Here is a 22,244-nt window from a genome sequence, read left to right on the forward strand (position 1 = left end):
CTGCAGACAAAGGAGCCTCATTCACGGTCCCCAAGTCAGGACTGTGCCCTCTTATTTTCCACAATTCTTTCCTGCACATACGTTTAACAGTTAGGTTTCATTCTGCCACATCTTGTATCCTCATTATGCTGTTCTTGCATTATCTCATTCATTCAACACATGTTGATTGAACACGTATTATGTGCCATGGGCCATCACTCATAGGGCTTCCCTGTGTCTCCCATTGAGAATGTTGAAATTTATTCAATTTCAATCAGCAAACACCACTTTCTTGGGAGAACCCAAAGACGAACCAGAGTTGTCACTTCCTGCAGTGAGGGTGACTCCGTGGCCCTTTATCATATTAGCCATGGGGTGTCAGGTGCTCACTTCACCTCCTAAGCCTCTTATAAAATTGGATTAAAACTCATAGCAGCAAACTTGTAGAGCTGTGGGGAGAACTCAGTAATAAAATGCATTTTTTTAAACACTTGCTGCCCAGAAAGGTATAGCCTCAGGGACACGGGCATGATGGAGGGCACGGGTGAGAGTGAAAACCAGTGATTAAAAGGGAAGTCACGCATGTTCCATGTGTGAGAAAAGCCCTGTAGGTGCTGCTGATGTTTGGGGACTCCCCAACAGTGGCCAGTCCCCCCACAATTACCCCCAGAGTGAAGCCACTCCCATAGCGAGGGGCTTCCTGTCAGCTCTGTAGCCCTCCCCTCATAAACGTTAGCCAGCGAAGAGGCCAAAACCCAAAGAGAGGGGGGAAAAGTAACTTGGAGGAAAGAGAGAATGAGAACAGAAGAAAGCAATTCTAGAAAAAAACCTTATGCATATATATTATCCTCAGAGAGCGAATAGAAAGTTCACTAGCCAGGAAACAAGTTTAAATTTGCCTTTTGAAAAAGAACATTCAAAGAACCAGAAGAAGCTCTTGGAAATGAAAAACCTGAGGATCAAAATTCAAATGGCAACAGAAGCGTTGGAAGAAAAAAAAAAACAGAATGAGAAGATAAAAAGAAAAAAAATGTAGACAAGAAAATTAGATCGATCCAGGAAGCCCAACATATGACAAAGAAGAGTTCCACAGAGAGAGGCCAGAGAAATTAAAAGTGGAAAAATCACCAGTGACATCATCCAAGAAAGTTTGCCAGGAATGGAAGATATGATAGAGCCCACTGAACGTACAGCACCACAGGTGAAAAATAGACCCATACCAAACCCACACTGTGAAAATGCAAGATGTGGAGAATAAAGAGAAGATGGAGCAGATTCTACAAGCTTCCAGAGAGAAAGGGAGTGACAAGCAGAAAATGAGGAAGCAGAACGGCTCAGATTGTTCAACTGCCCAAGACTGGAAGCTGGAAGACCTAAGGCAAGGGAATATATCCACTACTCAGAACACTTGTCCTCAGCCAAACCACCAATCACACAGGAGAGCTGAAGGAAAACACTTTCTCTGGAAATGCCCAGGGAGTATACCTTCCCAAAATAAGGGCACAAACCAAGAAACAGGAGACCTTACCCCAAGAAACTGGAGCTACATCCCAGGAATCCCAGGAGCTGAAGAAGAGGAGCCAGAATCACAGCCGGGCAAAAACTGCCCCTGTGTGGAGAAGTTAGTTCCACCTGAGGGGCCTGGGGAGAGAGAGAGTCACAGACACACAAAAAAACAAAGGCAATCACTAACTCCAGGAAAATCAAAAAACAAGTCCTAGAAAATAGAAGTGTTCCTTAGTGCACACTGTTGCACTGTGAACAATATTTTCATATAATAACATAAGCACTGAATATTCATTTAAGCAAAAGTTGTGATATAACTTTTGGGAGAGCAATATGCCTAATAGAGCTAAATCTATACTTTCAGGAGTAGGAAATCAATGGACAATGTTCAACTGGTAAATCCAGAGATGTGTAAACCATTATTTGGGAAGATGGAAGCAAATGCCAGAGAAACAGCCAATAGAAACAGCAGTGGCAGCCCTTGGGGAGTGAGACACACAGTGCTTTGTTTAAAACAGTTTTTTTTAAGCTTCGCACAGTCTTCAGCACACAGCCAAACACTCTACAAGTATTGCTACTATTAATTTTGACAAGAAGAAAACATCCATACCTTCGAGGGGCTCATCGCTGAGTCGGGGAGCTTTAGGTAATTTGGAGAACACTTGAGAGCTTACTATGTGCCATGAATAGCGACACATTTAATTTAATAGATGAGAAGTGCACTTACAGGATCAAATAGATTAGAAAATGTGCCTACTTATAAGAAAATAAAGACAGAGAGAGACCAGAGGTCAGCAAACTACAGCCCACTTACCCACCATCTAGCGCACACCATCTGATTTTGTGCATCCAGTGAGCTAAAAATGGTTCTTTACATTTTTTAAAAAATATTTTTAAAAATTAATTTTTCGCTGTGTTGGGTCTTCGTTTCTGCACGCGGGCTTTCTGTAGCTGCGGTGAGCGGGGGCTACTCTTTGTTGAGGTGCGGGGGCTACTCTTTGTTGAGGTGCGCAGGCTTCTCATTGCGGTGGCTTCTCTCGTCGCGGAGCATGGGCTCTAGGCCCGTGGGCTTCAGTAGTTGTGGCACTCGGGCTCAGTAGTTGTGGCTCGAGGGCTCTAGAGCACAGGCGTAGTAGTTGTGGCGCACGGGGTTAGTTGCTCCGCAGCATGTCGGATCTTCCTGGACCAGGGCTCAAACCCGTGTCCTCTGCATTGGCAGGCAGACTCTTAACCACTGCGCCACCAGGGAAGCCCGGTTCTTTACATTTTTAAATGGCGGGGAAAAAAGAGTCACAATATTGCATGACATGTGAATAGTACATGAAGTTGAAATTTCAGCATCCACAAGTAATGTTTTATTGGAATGCAGCCGTACCTCTTCTCTTTCCCTTGTGTTCTCTCTGGTGGCTTTCGAGCTACAACGGCAGAGCTGAGTAGTCAAGACATGTGGCCCTTGACAGAGAGTTTGCTGACTCCTACGTTAGAGGATGAGGGTGTGGGGGACAGGATGGGGAGGATCAAGGTGGGATCCTGGAGCAGGGGCACAGGGGCAAGTCTTCCGGTACCTTGTGGATCGCCCGCTGTCCCTCTGACTTTACCCTCTCACACAAGTCTGCGTTCATTTGTTCTGGGAGGGCCTACCGCGTGCCAGGCTCCAGAGATAAATGCTTGCCCAGGCCAGAGCCAGTCCCTGCCCTCGCTCACGGAGCCTACACTCTGTCAAGGGGAGCAAGGTGAGTCAAAGGCAATCAACAGGAGCGAGTAAGACAGGGTAACCGGCAGTGATTCGGGCTTTGATGGTGGGTGGCCCCTCTGAGTGGTCAGGCACCGTCTCTTGGAGGAGTTGGAGATGATAAGAAGGAGGCTGCCTTGCGAAGAGCTGCGAGGAGCACACACTAGGAGGCCAAAAACAGCACGTGCAAAGGCCCTGAGGCTGGACGGTGCCTGGAGCATTTGAGGAATCGGAGAGAGCTGGGAGCAGAGAGGTGACAGCGGCCTGCCAAGCCACAGCGGGGAGCTGGGTTTCGCGAGCACAGCAGGCACCAGGGGAAGGTTCCAAGCCAGGAGGTGACACAGACCCAGGTTACATATATTGAACCCTTGAGCGTGCCTGGGAAGTGAGGTGCCCAGCTCCACCTTTGGTACAAGGAAGACGGGACCAAGGGACATGGGGGAAGAGCAGGCACCCTCTCCCGTCAAAGGCAGATCCGCCTGAAGCTCACCCTTAGCACCCAAAGCGGGTCGTCCAAGAGGCCCTTCCTTGGACAAGTCAAGAATGGCCCAGCAGACCGCACTCTGGTTGCAAAGCATTTTTCCTCGAAAGAGGGGAGTATTCCTGCGCTGAATCCCCTGCGTCCCCTGGCAGGGAGAGAAAGCTGAATTTAAAGGTGTGTTAACTGGGGCAGTCTGATCCGGCCGAGTCTGATCCGGCGTGCTTCAGCCGAAGATCCACTGGGGCCCCGCAGCTCAGCTGTCCCCACACCTGGCAGCAGCTGCCCTGCCTCACCTGCCCCTCCACATCCAGAAAGCTGTTACTGGCACATTGGGAGGTCGACCGGGTGCCCCACACCTTGCCGGGCAGCTGGTATGTGGGCCCTGGAGCCAGACGGGCCTGAGCTTAAAGCCCAGCCCACCACTCGCCATGTCCTGGAGCATGGCACCCTCTGAGCCTCAGCTTTCTCACCTGCAAAATGGGTCCAATGAGAGCGCTCACCTCACAAGTGACAGGCACTGCTCATTACCTCTTCTCTCCCCAACATTCACTGGCTTAAAAAGTATGTTCTGAGCACGTGCTGTGTGCCAGGTACTGAGGCCACAGCAGTGAATGACACCGTCCAAAATCCCTGCCTTCAGGGAGCTGACATGCTAGAGAAGACGCAGCCAGTAAACAAGATAAAGTAAAATATATGTTCGGTCTGAACGTGGTAGTTCTACAGAGCTTCAAAGGAAAGGGGTGTGAAGTGTCAGCGGGTTGAAATATTCTGTGGGGTTTCTGGAATGTTGGGTGTGTCTGGGGAAGTGTCCCAGGCAGGAGGAACAGGAATGCAAAGGCCCTGAGGTGGGAGTGAACCTGGGAGCTTTGAAGAAGAGGAGGCCAATGCTCCTGCCTCCCCCTCTTCCTTGGCCCCAAGTGTAAAGTCCATATTTCCCAGCTTCCCCTGCTCCTGGGTTTGGCCTTGTAGCTAAATTCTACCCAATGGGAAGAAGGGAAGATCTCATGTGCATCTTGCAGGAAAAGTCCTTAAAGGGAAGAGGTGCACCATTGTTCTCTGAAACTTCCTGCTTCCTATTGGCTGGAATGCAGATGGGATAGATGGAGCTTGAGCAGTCATCTTGTATCAAGAGATGGAAATTCAAGTGCTGAGAAGGGCAGAGCCAGAAGACGCAGGAGCCTGGGTCCCCGTCACAGCCCTGGATTGCCTCCCTCAGAGAGGATTAATTCCTATCTAATTCAAACCTCTAGCACTGGGGGTCTTCCACCCCATGTAGCCAATCCTAATTCCAATTGATGCATTACGTAAAGTGCCCGTCACATGATGCCCTTTGTCCATGCCTACTACGATTTTCCTCTGTATTAGTAAAGGAGAATAAGAAATGTGCCCCGCCCTTGAGAAGTTTAGAACCCCAGTGGGGGAGTCCGCGGGCCTGACTCTCAGCCCCAGCCAGCTGTGTGACCAAGGGCAAGCAGCCTCGCCTCTCTGTCTCAGCTGCTCCAATTCCAAAGAGAGAGGATTGGCCCCAATAATCTCCAGGAGTTTGGAGAAGGGAGGGTTGGGCAAACTGCAACAGTGAAAACAGGAGAAAGATGAGAAAGGTGATGAACAGTGAGATTTGGACGAGCAAAAGAAAGGTCTTTGGGAGGGGGATGGGGTAGGTCCATCAGGGCTCCTCTGTTGCCAGCGCCACCTGACCCGGTGGGTGGACGGCGGATTTATCAGCTTGTGGAAGGGGACACCCAGGAGTTCCCTCTTCCTAGCTGGGTTTAGGGCAACCTAATCTGACTCACCAGTTCCACATCATAGAGTCCGTTCATTTCTTTTCTTTTTTTTTTTTTTGGCCACTCGGAATGTGGGATCTTAGTTCCCCTACCAGGAATCGAACCCACACCTCCTGCATTGGAATCGCGGAGTCTTGACCACTGGACTGCCAGGGAAGCCCCGATTCCGTTCATTTCAACACCCAACTCCTGGTCCCATTTTCAGTATTAAGAATCCCTTTGGTTGCAAGTGGTAGAAACCCCCTCCCGAAGCCACCAAAAAGCAAAGACCAGCTTCCAACACTAGGCAGAGCATGAACTCCAGGCATGGCTGGATCCAAGCATTTGAATTCTCCGCGAGGTGTTCAGTCTCTCTGCTTCCCTTGGGCTGGTTCCTTCTCAGGGAGGCTGATGGGCTTAGTCACTAAGGCCAGGTCCACGCCCCTCACACAGCAAGATGAGAGGGCTACTGTTTTGTCCTTTCAGGGCATAGAAGTGGGGTCTTACTCTGAGAAGGGTGGGGAAGGCTTCAGAAAGATGGCGAGAGCTGGGGATGCCCTCTGGACAAGGGGGTAGGAGACATCCCAGGCAGAGGGCACAGCCAGGCAAACTCCTGCAGTTCAGCGCTGCCAGACTGGGAGATACTTGGTAGGAGCAGGAGACGAGGCCCGGGGGTCAGCTGGAGGCTGAACACGAAGAGCCCTGAGTGCCGGACTGAGCATCTGAGGCTCTGTCCTCGGGCAGTGGGGAGCTATGCAAGGGTATAGAGTGTGGAGTGGGGGGGGGGCACAACCACGTTTTCATCCCGTGTTGGTGCAGTGGAAGGTGTATGATAGCAAGGCGGAAAACTGGAGGCAACCAGGAGAGCAGGGAGGGGGCTTCTGTGTCACCAGCCTGCACCACATGGCTTGCCTGGGGCGGGGTGGGGTCAGAGAATTTCTGGAATCAAGTCAACAGGACTGAAATGTGGAAGGTGAGGAGCCTGGCACTGGGGAAGTCTGGGAGACTGATCCATGATGTGGCTACCAACTGGCTTCAGGCTGGTAGAAGGCAAGAGACAGGAGAAACTGGTATTGCCACCTCCAGGGACTGGAAGAGCCATCGTGTCTTTGTGATTCAAAGTGGCTGGTTCTTGGATGCCTCCAGAGATGGGGAGCTCACCCCTTATGACCCAGATAAACCATGGACTCAAATCTATCCCCCTAGGGTCAGGCACAGCTCCATGCCCCATGCCCACACCATGGGGGCCTCCCTCACCCAGGCCAGCCCTTGTTGCTTTGGGCACCTGACACTGTCTCCTTTTAAGACTGTCGTCCAGAGCTTCCCTGGTGGCACAGTGGTTAAGAATCCGCCTGCCAATGCAGGGGACATGGGTTCGAGCCCTGGTCCGGGAAGATCCCACATGCCATGGAGCAACTAAGCCCATGTGCCACAATTACTGAGCCTGCGCTCTAGAGCCTGCAAGCCACTACTACTGAGCCTGCGTGCCACAACTACTGAAGCCTGCACGCCTAGAGCCTGTGCTCCGCAACAAGAGAAGCCACTGCAGTGAGAAGTCCATGTGCCACAATGAAGAGTAGCCCCTGCTCGCCGCAACTGAAGAAAGCCCGCGCGCAGCAACGAAGACCCAACACAGCCAAAAATTAATTAATTAATCAATTAAATTTTTTTAAAAGACTGTCCTCCAGTCTCAACACCTCTGGTTTCTCTGGTTATTCATTCCAGGGAAGAGCCTCCCAGAGTGTGGGACAAGGACCCCTGGGGGTCCTGGGGGGGATGTCGATGTTTCTCAGACACCAAGTATCATGGTTTTGCAGGGAGAGAAAGCAGACCCCTTCGACCTCCTCCCATCTCTCTGGCTGCATCAAGGAGAAAGTCTCCATGGGGTGCCAGGGTGTTGGGGTGTCTTAAGCACAGGCTCATGGCCTTGCTGAGCAGAGGAGGCAGACTTCCATCGTGGGCCTGGGGCCGCTGAAGTGGCTGGTGTGACTCTAATGGTGCTGCTGGGTTTCCGCTGTGGCTACTTTGACGTTGCATTTCTATTTTGGGCAAGTGTTGATGGTTTGCCATATATGGTTGGCCTCCAGTGACCCCACTAAATGCCGGCTGCAGGGTCCCCAGCCCCTTGGTCCAAAGCAGTTCCCGTGGCTGGGAAGGGGGGGCTGGGGCACACCCTGGGATGATCCCACAGCCAGATCCATGGAGCACAGGGAGACTGACGAGCAGGAAACCTCCCTGCAAATGCTGCCAGCATTAGTAAATTACACCACCACAGAGAAAGACGTCCTCCCCCTTGCTCGCCTCCTACCTGCTTCCTTCACTGAGAATAACCCTTTGCTGGTTGGAGGGTCCCCTTCCGGAATGCTCCCCTTGGACTTACTGTCTCCTGTGTAATGCGAATGGGATCGTGCATTTTGTTTTGTATCACATTCTGGTAGGTGGTGGTTGTTTTTGACAATCAGAGATTTTAGCATTTTCATACACATAGTTTCCTAGTTTTTGTTGCATAATATTGCATGATATTGAATATCTATAATTCTTGTAACTGGGCCTCTATTGCCAGAAGTCACATGACACCTTAGAGGCAGAGACAGCCTTTTGGGGTACCAGAAAATTAAATTCTGGGCATCTTGCTTCATCACCCTGCTGAGATCAGCTTCATCCTTGTCCAAGCGGAGTCCTCCACTCATAGAAAGAATTGTAAGGGAGATCGCAGAGCGACAGCTGGAAGCCAGGCCCCCAGGCCATCAAATGCTCATCAGGTTGTCCTCTGAGCTGGAAGCTGGTGCTGCCTGGCCCTACAGAGGAGGAAACTGAGGCTGGGAGGAGGCAGCACCTGCCTCTGGCACAGCTGTGTTGGCGCTGTGGAGGCCCCACTCTTACCGTCCAAGGACGGCTGCTCTGCCAGGAGGCCTCCAGTTCCAGATGATTTTTTTCCTGTGGCCCCAATTTTCCCTTAATGTCGTTGATGATGATAAGGATATTCATAGTGGTTGACATTTTGAGGGCTTTCTTTGCTCCAGGCACCAGCAGCCCTCTCCAGGGGCCAGGTACTGAAATGAGATCCTTGTTGTTAGAGGAGTTGACTGAGGGCGTTGGAATCCCAGTCAGAAGGGTCCACCGTGTTGTCTGCGCTCTGTGGCTTGCTTACCTCCCCGGACGGGAAGCTCACTCTCCTTCCCCTCCCTGTGCTCGCTTGGCACTAGCTCCACGCTCCAAGGTGTGGGTTCCCGGAATGGGCAGGGGTGCGCGCCCCGCAGCGCCGGGCCGGGGAGCGGCGTGGAGCCAGAGAACGCCGCTGGCCCCCGCCCGGGCCTCGCGGGAGGCGCCTGGGGCCTCGGAGGCGGGGCGGGGAGGGGCCGCCGGCGGCGGCGGCGCGCTAAGCAGACCGCAGTACGGCCGGCGCTAGGACCCGCGGGGGCCTCCCAGGCCGCCGCGCCTCCCGCTCCCCACCTCCTCAATCCCAGCCTTCCCCCCCAAAATGAGGAAGCGGAGCAACTTGCTCCAAGTTGTGCAGCCGGGGCCGCCTCGGGGTGCGCAGCCGGCGCGCGGGGGCCCTCCTGGGGGCGGGCGCGGGGTGCGGCCCAGGGGCGACCCCTGAACAGGTGAGCGCGCCGGTGGGGATGGTGGGGAGAGACGGTGGGACAGTGGGGGGACCCCAAGGGCTCGCGGGTGGAGGTATGCCGGGCGAGCGCGGGAGGGGCCGGTGTGCGAGCGCGAGCGTGCGCGTCCGGGGCGCGCGTCCGGTACGCGGCTGGGGCGGGGGTGGTTAGATGCGACCAGGAGCGGGGTGGGGTGGGGTGGTATTTTTGTGGGTGCGGGTGTGCGCGTCTGCAAGCCCCTGGGTGTGTGTATCCGCGGGTCCACGTGGAGGGATGTGCGCGTGTCTCCGAGCTGCGTGTGCGCGGCCCTGCGTGTAGCTCTGCGTGCCCGAGTGGCCCAGCGTCTGGCGCCCAGGTGTTCAAGTGTGGGTTTGTGTGTGGTGGGGGGGGTGGGGCCGGTACACACGTTTCCGAATGTCCGAGAGTCTGTGCGTGTGTTCACACGTGTAGACGTGTGTGCACAACTGTCTCTAGGAGAACCTGCTTTTGCTTGCATACCCGCGTGCCTGTGGGTACCTGTGTCCACCTGTGTGTTTCTGTGTGTACATGGATCAGTATGCGTGTGAGTACACGTAGGGCTGGGGATTTCTGGGGGCACATATTCGAGGAGCAGAGACTCACCCCTCCCAACCTGTCCCACTGCCCAGCCACCTGGTGGGGTCCATGGGGGAAGCAGGGGGCGGAAATGCCCCAGCCCCAGCAGCAGCGAGGGACTTTGTGTGTCCGTCCTGGGTTGGCGTGGGGTGGGAGAGGGGAGAGGCTCAGCTGGCGGCCACAGGAGCCCAGCAGGGCTGCACTGCTCCGGCCCCCACCCCCTTCAGGGTCAGAGATTCTTAGGAATGACCTTGAATCATCCTGTTTCCTTGTCCTGTCCCTGCCTACTTACCAGAAAAGAGGAAGAACCAGGCTCCATTAGGTGGCTCTAAGCTCCCCAACGCACTGTGTGGGCTGCTGGGGCCTGAGTCAGCCCCTGGCCACTTGCTCTGTGCCTGCCTTGTGCCTCAGTTTCCCTTTGGGGATGATGGCGGGGTCAGGCTCCATGCTAAGGAACTCTTCCAGGGAAAGACCACCTCCCCAGAGGGGCTTGGGGAGCCCCTACAAGCCTGGGGAGGCCGGCTGGCTGTCACCTCCACCTGGCCTGAGCTGGAAGTGGTAGTCATGGCCCCTGGGGCCCCAGCCTCGCTTGAATCTGGGCTCTCCAGCTGGTCTCTGCCCCCTCCCCAGGGGAGCCCTCGCTTCCTCCACGCCTGGCACCCCTCACCCATCTCAGCCAGGATGCCAACGGTGAGTACCCCCAACCTGGGTGCCTGTGCCCCGGCCCTTCCTCTGCTCAGTCCACAGGAGCTCCACTCCATGGGGAGCGGGAGGTTTACTGTCTGACCCGTGGCCCCTTGGCTGTGTGTGCCAATCTTCCTCTATCACTTGCTCTTGCTCTTCTTTCACCCTTTCCTCCTGCCCTCCTGCCCTGGGCCCCCGCTCTGTGACTCTGATATGTCCACTGCTCGCTCCCTCGCCCTCTCTCCTCTCCTCTCTCCCTGTGTGCTGTTTGTGGTCTCTGCCTCAATCCAGTCTTTCTCTCTCCTCTGGGCCTCTCTCTCCCCTCACCCCGCATCTCTCTCATGACCCCTTTCCCCCTCTCGGCACCCCCCCGCTAGAGGCGCTGGGCCCCAGGCACCCAATGCATCACCAAGTGTGAGCACACGCGCCCCAAGCCCGGGGAGCTGGCCTTCCGCAAGGGTGACGTGGTCACCATCCTGGAGGCCTGCGAGGTGAGTGGGGAGGGGGTGTATGCCTGGGGAGAGGGGACTCCGCCAGGAAACCATCCCACCGACCCCACCTGGCTCCCTTCCCGCAGAACAAGAGCTGGTACCGCGCCAAGCACCACGCCAGCGGGCAGGAGGGGCTGCTGGCGGCGGGCGCACTGCGGGAGCGCGAGGCCCTCTCTGCGGACCCCAAGCTCAGCCTCATGCCGTGAGTCGTAGGGAAGAGGCCGGGACCGGGGCGGGGTCAGCGGGGCCCGGCCAGCCATGCCCAGCGCGCCTTCCCGCCGGCCGCAGGTGGTTCCACGGGAAGATCTCGGGCCAGGAGGCTGTGCAGCAGCTGCAGCCGCCCGAGGACGGGCTGTTCCTGGTGCGAGAGTCCGCGCGGCACCCGGGCGACTACGTGCTGTGCGTGAGCTTCGGCCGTGACGTCATCCACTACCGTGTGCTGCACCGCGACGGCCACCTCACCATCGACGAGGCGGTCTGCTTCTGCAACCTCATGGATATGGTGGAGGTGCGGCTGGCCACAGGCCCGGGACCCCAGAGCCCATGCCCCCCCATTGCGGAGATGGAGGGATGCCAGGCTCCGCCCTATCCCGACAGCTGGCTGGACATGGGACCCAAGAGGTGTCTGCTCCCCAATGGGGGGAAGGAGGGGCTGGTCTCCATGGGCCACCAAACCCTACAGTTGGTCTGAGTCCTCCAGGTCCCACCTCCAGAGACTGGGGTGACTCCTCTGGGGACACCTAGGAACCTCCAATTTGACACCAATGCCAAGACACTCCCCATCCTCCTGTTTCCTGCTAGTCTGCATCCTTTCCTGTTCCCATGGAAACCAGCCTAAAGAGTCCTGTGGGAACGAACCCCCTCTCCTCTTCCCCAGCTCCCACCCACCCCATCCAGAGGTTCCCCCCTAGGAAGGGGATGGGATGCAGGGGTTCCCTCACCCACAGGGTGGGCTCATGGCTGCCTCTGCCCTGCCCCACCCTGCAGCATTACAGCAAGGACAAGGGGGCCATCTGCACGAAGCTGGTGAAACCCAAGAGAAAGCAGGGCACCAAGTCAGCGGAGGAGGAGCTGGCCAAGGGTAGGGGGCCCCGCCCTTCTGCTCAGTGTTAGCCTGGACTGGAGAGGCAGGGCCCTGGGGCCTGGGCACAGGGCCAAGGCCACATCACCTGAGCAGGTCGCTGTGCCTGCCTCTGCAGGCAGAAGACCCGGGCTGCCCTTGGGCCGGGCGGGGCACAATATTGATCTGGTTCTCACACCTGCTGCTTCCCCCCACCCCGACCCCTGCCTCTGTTCCCATCATCCCTGAGCCAGAAACCCCGGGCAGATCCTCGACGTCCCCCACCCTCCCACACCCCCTCCATGGCCAAGTTCTAACACCTGTTAAACCTGACCCCTCCCCAGGACTTCCAGTGGTTAGGACTCCGCGCTTCCACTGCAGGGGGTGGCAAGGGTTCACTCCCTGGTCGGGGAACTAAGATCCCACAGCCACCTGGCGCCGCCACAAAAAAAAAAAAAAAAAATCCGGCCCCTCCCTGCCTGGCTGCCCCTGCCCTAGCCCAGCCTCAGACAGTCCAGTCGGACCACCTCTTCCCTGAGGGAGTGTCCTCCTTCTTCCCAAACCCTCCCCTGTGGCCGAGCTATCTTTCCTGCTTCATCTACAAAGCCCTTCCTCTATTCCACAAGCCCCTGGGGTTGTGTGACTCCTCGTTTCCTCTCATGCATCTGTACTGTTGTGTCTTCTATTCCCCTCACGTGAAATGCTTTTCCAGCCCTTGAGGAGTGAAATCCTCCATGCTCAGAGCCAATGTGCCCTACCGTGGCCACCCCTTTTGAACCTGGTGATCATGGCTGTCTCCTTGGAAGTGTCTTGGGGATGGCATCTGGGTGGAGGCTGGTGTCACCGTGCCTGATTGTACTCAGGGGCTCGTGATTTGGAGAGGGGCTTTGGGGAGGTGGAGGAGGAGACCTACAGAACCTGCTGGGGGCGGGGGGGGGAAGAACACAGGGGTGCTTGAGAGAAAGATCAGGGAAGCTGGAACACAGATGATGACTTAGAGCGCTGGAAGATTCTGGAAGGTTCCAGAACCTTTACCAGAAGGTTCCGGAAGCTTTACCAATCTCTGTTGTATTTTTTGGCCCGTGTGTGTGTCCCTGGGAGGTCAGGGATAAAGGATCGTAAAGGAAGAGCCTACAGGGTCCTTGGAAGGACACAGTCTCCAGATGGAACAGAGAAGGGCTCTGTTGCTTTTGGCCGCCCGATAACTGGTACCAGGAGTGCGGAGCCTCAGACACGCCCTTGGGCCACTGTGGGGACGCATGCCACACGGCCTGGTCTCCCGCCAGGTGGAGCTGCCGTGGGAGGGGCTGGCACCTGGCAGCCCTCTGACCGGGTCTCCCCCCGACAGCCGGCTGGTTACTGAACCTGCAGCATTTGACGTTGGGAGCGCAGATCGGAGAAGGAGAGTTTGGAGGTGAGCGGGGGGCCTGGCAGGGGCTGAAGGAGGGTGGGTGGGGTCCCAGAGATGAATTCACATCCACATTTGATACCTACTTGCTGTGCGGCTGAGAACACAAGGGCTCCTCTCTGTGAAAGGAGGTTCACGACAGCCGGTGCCAGGAGAAAGGTAGTTCAGGCAGGCGCTCAGCGGGTGTGAGCCCTTCACAACCCCGGGCTCTGGTGCACACTGGTCCCTCTGGTCCCTCTTTTGTTTTGTTGTTGTTGTTTTTCCCGGCCGCACTGCATGGCATGCAGGATCTTAGGCCCCAACCGGATGGAACCCCCGCCGCCTGCAGTGGAACACTTACTCTTTTTTTTTTTTTTTTAAATTGTCTTCTATTATTTTATAATTTTATTTTTATTTTTGGAACGCTTATTCTTAACCACCAGATTGCCGGGGAAGTCCCTGTTCCCTCTCTTTTGATGCCGTTGCCTGAAGTTATTATCCTGGAAGACCCCGGGGCCTAGATCAGGGCTCACAGACCTTCTCTGGAAAGGGCTGGGGTGTGTGTATTTTCCATCTGTCACATCTGCTCAGCTCTGTCCTTGTAGCAGGAAAGCAGCCACAGGCCGCAGGGAGATGAACAGGCATGGCCGTGTGCCAATAAAACTTTATTTATGGACACTGAAATTGAATTCTGTGCAATTTTCATGTCATAAAATATTCTTCTCTTGATCTTTTTTCAACCATTTAAAAATGTAAAATCCCATTCTGAGCTTGCGAGCCTCGCAGAAACCCACGTTGGGACTGGATTGGGCCCGAGGGCTGGAGTTTGCAGACTGGTTTAGGTGATTCTCTTTGCTCAGGGATCTGGAGCTTGTAGGGGAGCGGTTTCCAGGCCTGGGGACCCACCGCTGCATTGGCATCCTTGGGGGTCAGTGTGAGTGGGTATGTCCCCGTGTCTGTCCAGTCTCTGTGGGGTCCTGATCTCCTCCCCCACCGGCCCCCAGCCGTCCTGCAGGGTGAGTACCTGGGACAGAAGGTGGCCGTGAAGAACATCAAGTGCGACGTGACAGCCCAGGCCTTCCTGGACGAGACGGCGGTCATGACGTGAGTCCTGGTGAGGGGAGGGCATGCTGGGGTGGGGGTCCAAGCCACCTTCACCCCACACCCGCCTGCCCCCAGGAAGATGCAGCATAAGAACCTGGTGCGTCTGCTGGGTGTGATCCTGCACCAGGGCCTCTACATCGTCATGGAGCACGTGAGCAAGGTGGGGGCAGGGCCCGAGGGTCGGGCGGGGTGCAGCGGCCGAGCAGCCTCCAGCAGCCCTCACCCCACCCGTGTCTCCCACACAGGGTAACCTGGTGAATTTTCTACGAACGCGGGGCCGGGCCCTTGTGAACACCCCCCAGCTCCTGCAGTTTTCCCTGTGAGTGGGGCTCCCGGGGGCAGGGAGACCGAGGCACGGAGCAGGGAGGAGCCTGGCCTTGGGAGTCTGTGGTCCAGGCACCCGAGCCCCGTGCCCGCCACCCCTCCACTCCAGGCACGTGGCCGAGGGCATGGAATACCTGGAGAGCAAGAAGCTGGTGCACCGAGACCTGGCCGCCCGGAACATCCTCGTGTCTGAGGACCTGGTGGCCAAGGTCAGCGACTTTGGCCTGGCCAAAGCCGAGCGGAAGGGGCTGGACTCCAGCCGGCTTCCAGTCAAGTGGACGGCACCCGAGGCTCTCAAACACGGGGTGAGCCCCCCTTACCCCCCAGGGCCCTTGGAACCCTAGCTCCACTGTGCGACCCTGGGCCTGTCTCTTGCCTCTCTGAACCTCCAAGGGACTGGCTCCGCCTCCCTGGTAAGCCCTTGGCCCATAATTGTTCCTTTTAGCCCCAGTCTGGGCCTTGGTCTCCTCATTTCTGAAACAGTCTTGGGCTCAGCAAGTGAGAGCAAGAATAACCTCGTTCTTGCACTGAGTCTGGGTTGGGGGGTGGGACGGATTCAGAGGCAGGAGCCTATTGGGAGGAGACCTGGGACTAAAGGTCAACCCAGGGGGACTTCCTGGAGGAAGCAGGGGCTGGGGCAGAAGCCCTGAGGGGTCCCTCTCCCCCTGATCTCCGGCCCCACAGAAGTTCTCCAGCAAGTCGGACGTCTGGAGTTTCGGGGTGCTGCTGTGGGAGGTCTTCTCATACGGCCGGGCTCCATACCCCAAGATGGTGAGCAGGGGTGGGGGGGCGGCACTGGGTCCCCCGCAGGTCTAGGGGTCGTGATCCTGACCCCCAGCCCGCACCGGCGTGCCCTCTGCCCATAGTCGCTGAAGGAGGTGTCAGAGGCCGTGGAGAAGGGGTACCGCATGGAGCCCCCCGAGGGCTGCCCGGGTCCCATCCACGCCCTCATGGGCAGCTGCTGGGAGGCTGAGCCCGCTCGCCGGCCGCCCTTCCGCAAACTGGCTGAGAAGCTGGCCCGGGAGCTGCGCAGCGTGGGCGCCTCGGCCCCCAACGGGGGGCAGGATGCAGACGGTCCCACCTTGCCCCGCAGCCAGGAGCCCTGACCCTGCCCGCGGGGCCTCGGGCCCCAGAGAACTGAGACAGTGGGGGGCACAGGGTGGGGACTCGGGCCAGGCCTGAGGAGTGGCAGGGCCAGCAAGCTGCCCGCCCGGCTCACATCACAGGGGCAGGCTGCGTCGGGGTTGGGGGGGGGCTCTGGGCAGCCCGTGGGCACCACGGCCCCAGGGAAGTGAAGGATTAGCGCCTGGATAAAGACTGGTTCCAAGGACTGGGTGTCTGAGTCTCTCTCTGCTACCACTCTGGGGACCCCATCACTTACTGGGGGTGATCTGCCTGCCCAGTTGTCTGCCCACTGAGGGGTTCACCAGGCTAGGACCTTGCAGCCCAGAGGGGCATATATTTCCCCTGGGATGGGGCCAGGAGATCCCCCCCAGGCCAGGGATCACAGCCACCCGTAGAGCCACTTGCCATCACCCACGGGTCCGCCACCTCCTTTGGTGGCAAAGACCCCACCGTAGCCTTCAGGGTCCCAGGTGCAAAGGACAGTGGGAGAGTGCCAGCGGCTGCGGACATCCGAGTCCCCTGTCCTGGCATCCTCTTTTCCTCAGCCTTGCCCCTTGTCCCCTCCTGGGGTGCTCCAGTGTGGCTACATCCTCCACCTGTCACGACCTAACAGCCTCACCCGGTGACTCCAGGGAACACTCGCTGAAAAAAAGCCAGCCACACGGCCTGTCCCAAGGCCCTGACCCTCCCGTCCACTCTCGAGCAGGGGCTGGGGCTCCGGGCTTGCACCCCCAGCTTCAAATCCTGACTCGACCCGTAGCTGTGTGGCCCGGGCTTGCCGTGAGCCACTGCGTCAAACTGAGGGCATGTCTGGGATGGGGGGTGTTAGTGCTAAACTCGGGGTGTCCTGGGCAAACTAGAGGGGTGGCCCTCCTCCATGGGCCCCCAAAGCCTCCTCTATGATCAGGCGTCTCTTCCGGGGGAGACATGAGGACCCTGAGGGCTCACACCAGTGAAGGACTGAGAGCACACAGCTAGTGCTCAGCTATTACCTGTGACTGTCAGCCACCCTCTCTCTGATGACGCTCCCAGACAGCCAGCCTCTAGGTTGCCTGGAGAGGGGGTTTCTGGCCAGCTCGGTGTGGGCCCCTCCCCAGGACCCCCTGAGCTGGTGAGGGGACACCAGGCCACAGCGCGGCCTCCCACCTTGACTGCCCCACCCCTGCCTGAGCGGAGCCTGAGAAATGTCTCAAGGTCACGCTGACCTCCTGCAGTTCCCCCCTGAGCCCCGCCCACCCTCTGGCCTCAGTTTCCCCACCAGCACCTGAAGGGGTTTAGCGATTCTTCCTGGGGGAGAAATGAAGGGTGGGAGGCTGGAGGGGCTGAGCGTGGCCTGGCCCCCGCCTAATCCAGATGGAAGGTGGCCCCGCACTGCCCTGGCCTGCCCCTAATCCGGTGCTCTAAGCTGACACAGCGTCTGGACCTTCAGCCGCATCCTGCTAAATCGCCAAAGCCCCCTGGGCCTAACACCCAAATCCCTCCTGCGCCTCTTAACCCACCCGGAGCCAATTAGCTAAATGGGGCCTGTGAACAGAGCAGCTCTTTAGCGTTTCCAAGTGATGAAGTGTTAGGGGAATTACCTGCCCCCACTCCACAGGGCCCCAGCCCACCGTACAGGCGGGGCAGCTGAGGCCTGGAGGGGCCCCAGGAGCCTCTGGAAGCACTCGCCGGCCCTCCGGCCTGGGCTCAGGGCTTCTGGGGCCTCCCTGCCTGGCCAACCCCTTGGGTATCAAGCCCCCTGCCCACCGGGCCATCCCTCCTCGTCCAAGGCTGCTCGCCCCTGCCCCCGACTTCTCCAGGGCCTGCAACCCTTTGCTGCATGTGAGTGTGTCTGAGCGTGTGCACTCATGCCTTGTGTGAGTGCCTGTCTCCATCTCTTTCTCTTTCTCCGTGTGTGCCTTTCCCCTACAAAACCAACATTCCCTACATTCCCTTATCTATACAAAGCCAGCAGAGATGAGATAAGGACTTATCTCTGCTTCCTCTGCACTCACTCCCTAGTCCATCCACGGGCCTGGGTCTCCCGCCTCGCTCCGCCGCTGGGACAAACTCCCTCTGTCCTCCTCCTGGGTCTCATCCTGCCTCCTCTCAACCCCAGTGCCCCTCCTCACTGTTTTCAGGGCACCCCCCCCCCCCCCGCCCAAGCCCCCAGGCTCCTTGGACTGGGGAGGGGGTTGGCAAACCAGTCTCAGGGGCTTCCCAAGATCCTGCTCCAGCTCTCAGGCCACTGCCTGAGGGACAGTCCCATCATCCACCTGTCCCAAAAACAGGGTCCGGGTATACCGGTCCTCTTCCCTCCTCCTCAGACCTTCTCCCCCCAGATTTCTCTCCTGCCTCTCCCCCAACCTTGCTCTGACCAGGCCTCTAGCATCCTCCTGGCCTCCCATCTTGCACACAATAGCTACTCATCCAAAATGCCATCTGTGCCCCTCCCATGCTCCACAACCTCCCATGGCTCCCCAGTACCCGCCCCTTCACACCCAGTCTTGTCCAGAATTTACAGCCTTGTACTCCATCTCCCACTCTGATCACCTTCATTGAAAGAGCAACCTTCCCTCCCCTGCTTGAGTTTTCTCACCAGGCTTCTGACCACCTGACATGCTATATTTTACTTATATAGTTACAGATTATCTGTCTGTCTGTCTCCTCCACTAGGATGCCAGTTCCAAGATATGTGTCTGTTTTGTTCACTGCTGTGAACAGTACCTGGTATACAGTAAGCTCAATAAGTGTTTACTGAGTGACTGAAAAGTGAACTTCTATTCATACCTCAAAACCCAGCTAAAATGCCCCATACTCCTTTGCCCCGCACAGTGCCCAGGGGGCCAACTGGAATTGCCTTCACCTCTGGGGACCTCAGCTTCCCCAACCCCCATTGACATCTGTGAATCTGAGAGGTTCTTTTTCTCACACCAGATGATAAAAAAAAAAAAAGCCGTAACAGTGGACATTCGTTAAGCACTCGCTGTATGCCAGTCACTGTGCGATGCTCTTTCCTTTCATCAGCTCATTAAGTCCCTGTGAGAGCCCCATGGGGTAAGTCCTGTTGTCGCCGTCTTACAGCTAGGGAAACTGAGGCCCAGAATGGGGGAGGCTCTTGTTTATATCCTACAGCGAGGGGTGGCAGACCCCGGCTAATGGTGTCCCTCCAACCCCTGGAACCCAGCCCTCCCTCTGTGGCTCAGAGCAACCAGCACCTGGGCGGGAGGGGCCCCCTCAATTAATCACCTTGCTAATCCTCCTTCCACCCGACCCCAACCCCCTCGAGTCTGGCTGGGCCAAGCCAGCAGCAGACAGAGCTGGGCCGGCAGGGGCTGTCAGAGGGCCTGCTGGGAGCTGTGAGCACTGGGCAGGTGGGCACAGGTGGGCCTGGGTGGGAGCTGGGGGCACAGAGAACCCCCTAGGGCAGAAGACTGGGGGGTAAGGAAGTGTTTCTTAAGGCAGTGTCCCAGCTTCTGCCTTCCTGGGGGTCCTAGACACAGAGACAGAGATAAAGGGAGACAGAGGCAGTCAGGGAGAGCTCCAGAGGGAAAGAGAAATAGAGGCGGCGGGGGTGGGGGGGCGGACAGAGACACAGAGAAAAATGATCAGAGAGAAAGAAGTGGAGACAGAGTCAGGTGATCCGACATGGACAGAGAGGCTGGGGAGGCAGAAGGAATGCAGGACCCAGTGGAGGGAGAAGCCCCTCCATATCTTACCCCAGACCCAGCAGGGGCCGGGGGCTCCCCCGCCCTCCCCAACCTCAGTCCCTCCCATGTCTCACCCGCTGTCTGTCCTGCCACCGCCCCGCCAGGTGAGGGCGAGGAGCAGCCATGTTCCTGAGCCCGGGCGAGGGGCCCGCTGAGGGTGGGCGGCCAGGGCCTGGCGAGGAGGCCCCCAAGAAGAAGCACCGGAGGAACCGCACGACCTTCACCACGTACCAGCTGCACCAGCTGGAGCGGGCGTTCGAGACCTCCCACTACCCCGACGTTTACAGCCGCGAGGAGCTGGCCGCCAAGGTGCACCTGCCCGAGGTGCGAGTGCAGGTGAGGGGACCCCCTAACAACCCGAGGAGGGAGCCGGTGCCAGGTATGAACCCTCCCAGTGTATGGGAAGGCTTCCCGGAGGAGGGGACATGGGACTGGGGCCTCGATGTTTGAATTTGCCGTCTAGGAAGGAGAAAGGGCATTTTTCTAGCCCTCCAGAGCAATGTGTGCGAAGGTGTGGAGGGGTGAGATAGGAGGCATTTCCACAGAGCTGGGTGTGGAGGCAGGCAGAGGTGGAGGCAGAGAAGGAGCTTGGGAAGGGCCTCAAATGCTGAACTTAGTGGCTGGAACTTCATGCCAAGGGCCAAGAGAGACCAGGAGGGAGGCCAGGAAGCCTGAGGGGCCCTGGGCAAAGGGAAAGGCAAGGAGAGCCTGGATTCAGAAGACTTTGGGGCTGATTTGATGGGGGCCAAGAGGCAGAGATCCTGCTCTCAAAACAGCCATCTCCTTGGGGTAGGTAACACCGTATGTAGGCACTGCAACAGGTGGGGGTCAGGTTAGACAGCAGGCAGAACCCGGAGAGGCTGGGAGGCCCAGAGCAGGAAAGAGTGGCCCCGCCTCACCCCACCAGCCCAGACCCAGGAGCACGTCTCTTGTTGCTTCCAGGTGTGGTTCCAGAACCGCCGGGCTAAGTGGCGCCGCCAGGAGCGTCTGGAGTCAGGCTCCGGGGCCGTGGCAGCCCCGAGGCTCCCCGAGGCCCCAGTACTGCCCTTTGCCCGCCCTCCCGCCATGCCACTGCCCCTGGAACCCTGGCTGGGCCCTGGGCCCCCAGCCGTGCTGGGACTCCCGTGCCTCCTGGGCCCGGGTCCGGGGCTGCAGGGGTCCTTCGGGCCCCACACCTTTGGTCCAGGCTTCATGGACGGTTTCACCCTGGAGGAGGCGTCCTTGCGGCTGCTGGCCAAGGAGCACGTGCAGGCTCTGGACAGGGCCTGGCCATCAGCCTGAACCTGGTGCCTGCCCAGCCCTCCCTCCTCAGCCTGTCTGTGGCCACCCATGCCGGGTCCCCCACCCCACCACCACCTCCTTACCCTGCCTTGCAGGGTAACTGGCACCCGGTTTCAAGAAGGAGGTGGCCAGAGGATCCCCGGCCAGGGGGATGGGTCCCTGGCCTGGTCTCAAGGGAGTGTGGGGCCTCAGTCTCCCCATCTGTCAAGTTGGCGTGGGTGGGCTGGATTCTGAGGTTCTTAGACTGCAATCAGGAGCCACTGGGGTGTGAATTCTGAGTTGATGAGTCTAAGTCCCTCCGCCTGCCGCCCTCTCTCTAAGAAGTAACAAGTAACAGCAGTAGCAGCTCATGTTCAACCCACCCCCTTTCACTGTGTGCTCCCCATGTGCCCATTGCTTTACCCCACGAGGTGGGCATGGCCACCAGCCTCATCTTTCAGGGGAGGAAACTGAGGCCCAGAGAGGGGAAGCCAGTTTCTTGAGGCCACACAGCCAGTAGGGGGCGGAGCTCTTTTTAAACTCATTGCCTGACTCCATCACCCCAGGCCACATGCCGGACCCAGGCTGGGCGCTAACAGGGGACTCTCTGCTGAGGCTGGGTGAATACTGTCTGTCCCTGCTCCTCCCAGTTGCCACGGTGTGGCTTATGTCCCCACTCGCCACAGCCCCCGTCGTGTCTCCCAGCCCACTGTGTGGGTGGGGGGGGTCGGGGCCCTGGTAACAAGGCCAGCATTTGTTCTGTCCAACCCATGTCTCCCACGTGGCGGTCCTCACCTCCCTTCAGCCAGGGGATACAGGGCAGGACCCGCCCAAGACTGGACGGGTCTGGACTGGGTTGAGAACCGGGCTCCTGACCCTCACAGGCCTCTGTTGAAGAGTCTCAGAACAACCACCACGTCTGGAAGGGGTTCCGTGTGTGTATATATATATAGTAACAGCTTTACTGAGGTAAGATTTCCGTAAAGTTAATTACACGTGCTTAAAGCATACCACTTGGTAAGCCTTGACGTCTGTGTACACTCCTGGAAGCCGCGCCACGGTCACATGACGTGCGCACCCCTTCAGCTGCTGCGTGCCTCCCCAGTCCTCTCCACCCCGCCCATCCCTCCCCACACGACCATTCGTCTGCTTCTGTCACTGGACATTCACTTGGGTTTCCTAAGGTTTTATAGAAAGGAAACCACACAGGATGTCTTCTTTACTAGGTTTTGTCTGGTTTCTTATGCCGAGGACAATTATTTTGAGAGACGTCCAGGCGGACCCCCTTTTCTTGGTGAGCCCTATTCCGTAGTAGGGGATACACGTCTGTATATTCACTCCTCTGGTTTGCCCTGGGGTGGGTTCCAGCTTGGGACGATTATGAATTAAACTGCTGTGGACATTTGTGTACATGACCTACACCTTCATCTTTCTTGGGGAAATCCCTGTGTATGGATTTTAGC

The 22,244-nt window shown here is 57.6% G+C and overlaps 2 protein-coding genes across 7 annotated transcripts; both read left to right on the forward strand.

Annotated features, from left to right (window-relative positions):
* The first annotated feature begins 8,887 nt into the window (after positions 1-8,887).
* Positions 8,888-16,032, forward strand: MATK (megakaryocyte-associated tyrosine kinase). 5 transcript variants are annotated; one of them, XM_033854708.2, is made up of 14 exons: positions 8,888-9,066; positions 9,538-9,625; positions 10,288-10,347; positions 10,719-10,832; positions 10,919-11,034; positions 11,121-11,340; positions 11,820-11,913; positions 13,241-13,306; positions 14,284-14,383; positions 14,459-14,543; positions 14,629-14,702; positions 14,817-15,012; positions 15,392-15,478; positions 15,574-16,032. In XM_033854708.2, the coding sequence occupies exons 2-14, from the start codon at positions 9,620-9,622 to the stop codon at positions 15,811-15,813; spliced, it is 1,458 nt and encodes a 485-aa protein (XP_033710599.1). In that variant the 5' UTR covers positions 8,888-9,066; positions 9,538-9,619; the 3' UTR covers positions 15,814-16,032. The 5 variants fall into 5 exon arrangements, with proteins under 5 accessions (XP_033710599.1, XP_033710600.1, XP_073659551.1 ...); XM_033854709.2 differs by lacking the exon at positions 9,538-9,625; XM_073803450.1 differs by having other exon boundaries at positions 8,889-9,066; positions 9,538-10,347.
* A 2,195-nt stretch (positions 16,033-18,227) lies between these two features.
* Positions 18,228-22,244, forward strand: RAX2 (retina and anterior neural fold homeobox 2). Of its 2 annotated transcripts, XM_033855184.2 has the most exons (3): positions 18,228-18,868; positions 19,626-19,857; positions 20,464-22,244. In XM_033855184.2, the coding sequence occupies exons 2-3, from the start codon at positions 19,645-19,647 to the stop codon at positions 20,800-20,802; spliced, it is 552 nt and encodes a 183-aa protein (XP_033711075.1). In that variant the 5' UTR covers positions 18,228-18,868; positions 19,626-19,644; the 3' UTR covers positions 20,803-22,244. The 2 variants fall into 2 exon arrangements, with proteins under 2 accessions (XP_033711075.1, XP_073658041.1); XM_073801940.1 differs by lacking the exon at positions 18,228-18,868 and having other exon boundaries at positions 19,460-19,857.

The sequence above is a fragment of the Tursiops truncatus genome, chromosome 3, assembly GCF_011762595.2.
Source record: "Tursiops truncatus isolate mTurTru1 chromosome 3, mTurTru1.mat.Y, whole genome shotgun sequence".
Classification (NCBI taxonomy): domain Eukaryota; kingdom Metazoa; phylum Chordata; class Mammalia; order Artiodactyla; family Delphinidae; genus Tursiops; species Tursiops truncatus.

Excerpts from the sequence above, each read along its gene's own strand:
- MATK (XM_073803450.1), top strand. The coding sequence starts at position 10,222 with ATGGCCCCTGGGGCCCCAGCCTCGCTTGAATCTGGGCTCTCCAGCTGG. Across the intron at positions 11,341-11,819 it reads ACCTCATGGATATGGTGGAG|CATTACAGCAAGGACAAGGG; the intron begins GTGCGGCTGGCC and ends CCCACCCTGCAG. Across the intron at positions 11,914-13,240 it reads GGAGGAGGAGCTGGCCAAGG|CCGGCTGGTTACTGAACCTG; the intron begins GTAGGGGGCCCC and ends TCCCCCCGACAG.
- RAX2 (XM_033855184.2), top strand. The coding sequence starts at position 19,645 with ATGTTCCTGAGCCCGGGCGAGGGGCCCGCTGAGGGTGGGCGGCCAGGG. Across the intron at positions 19,858-20,463 it reads TGCCCGAGGTGCGAGTGCAG|GTGTGGTTCCAGAACCGCCG; the intron begins GTGAGGGGACCC and ends TGTTGCTTCCAG.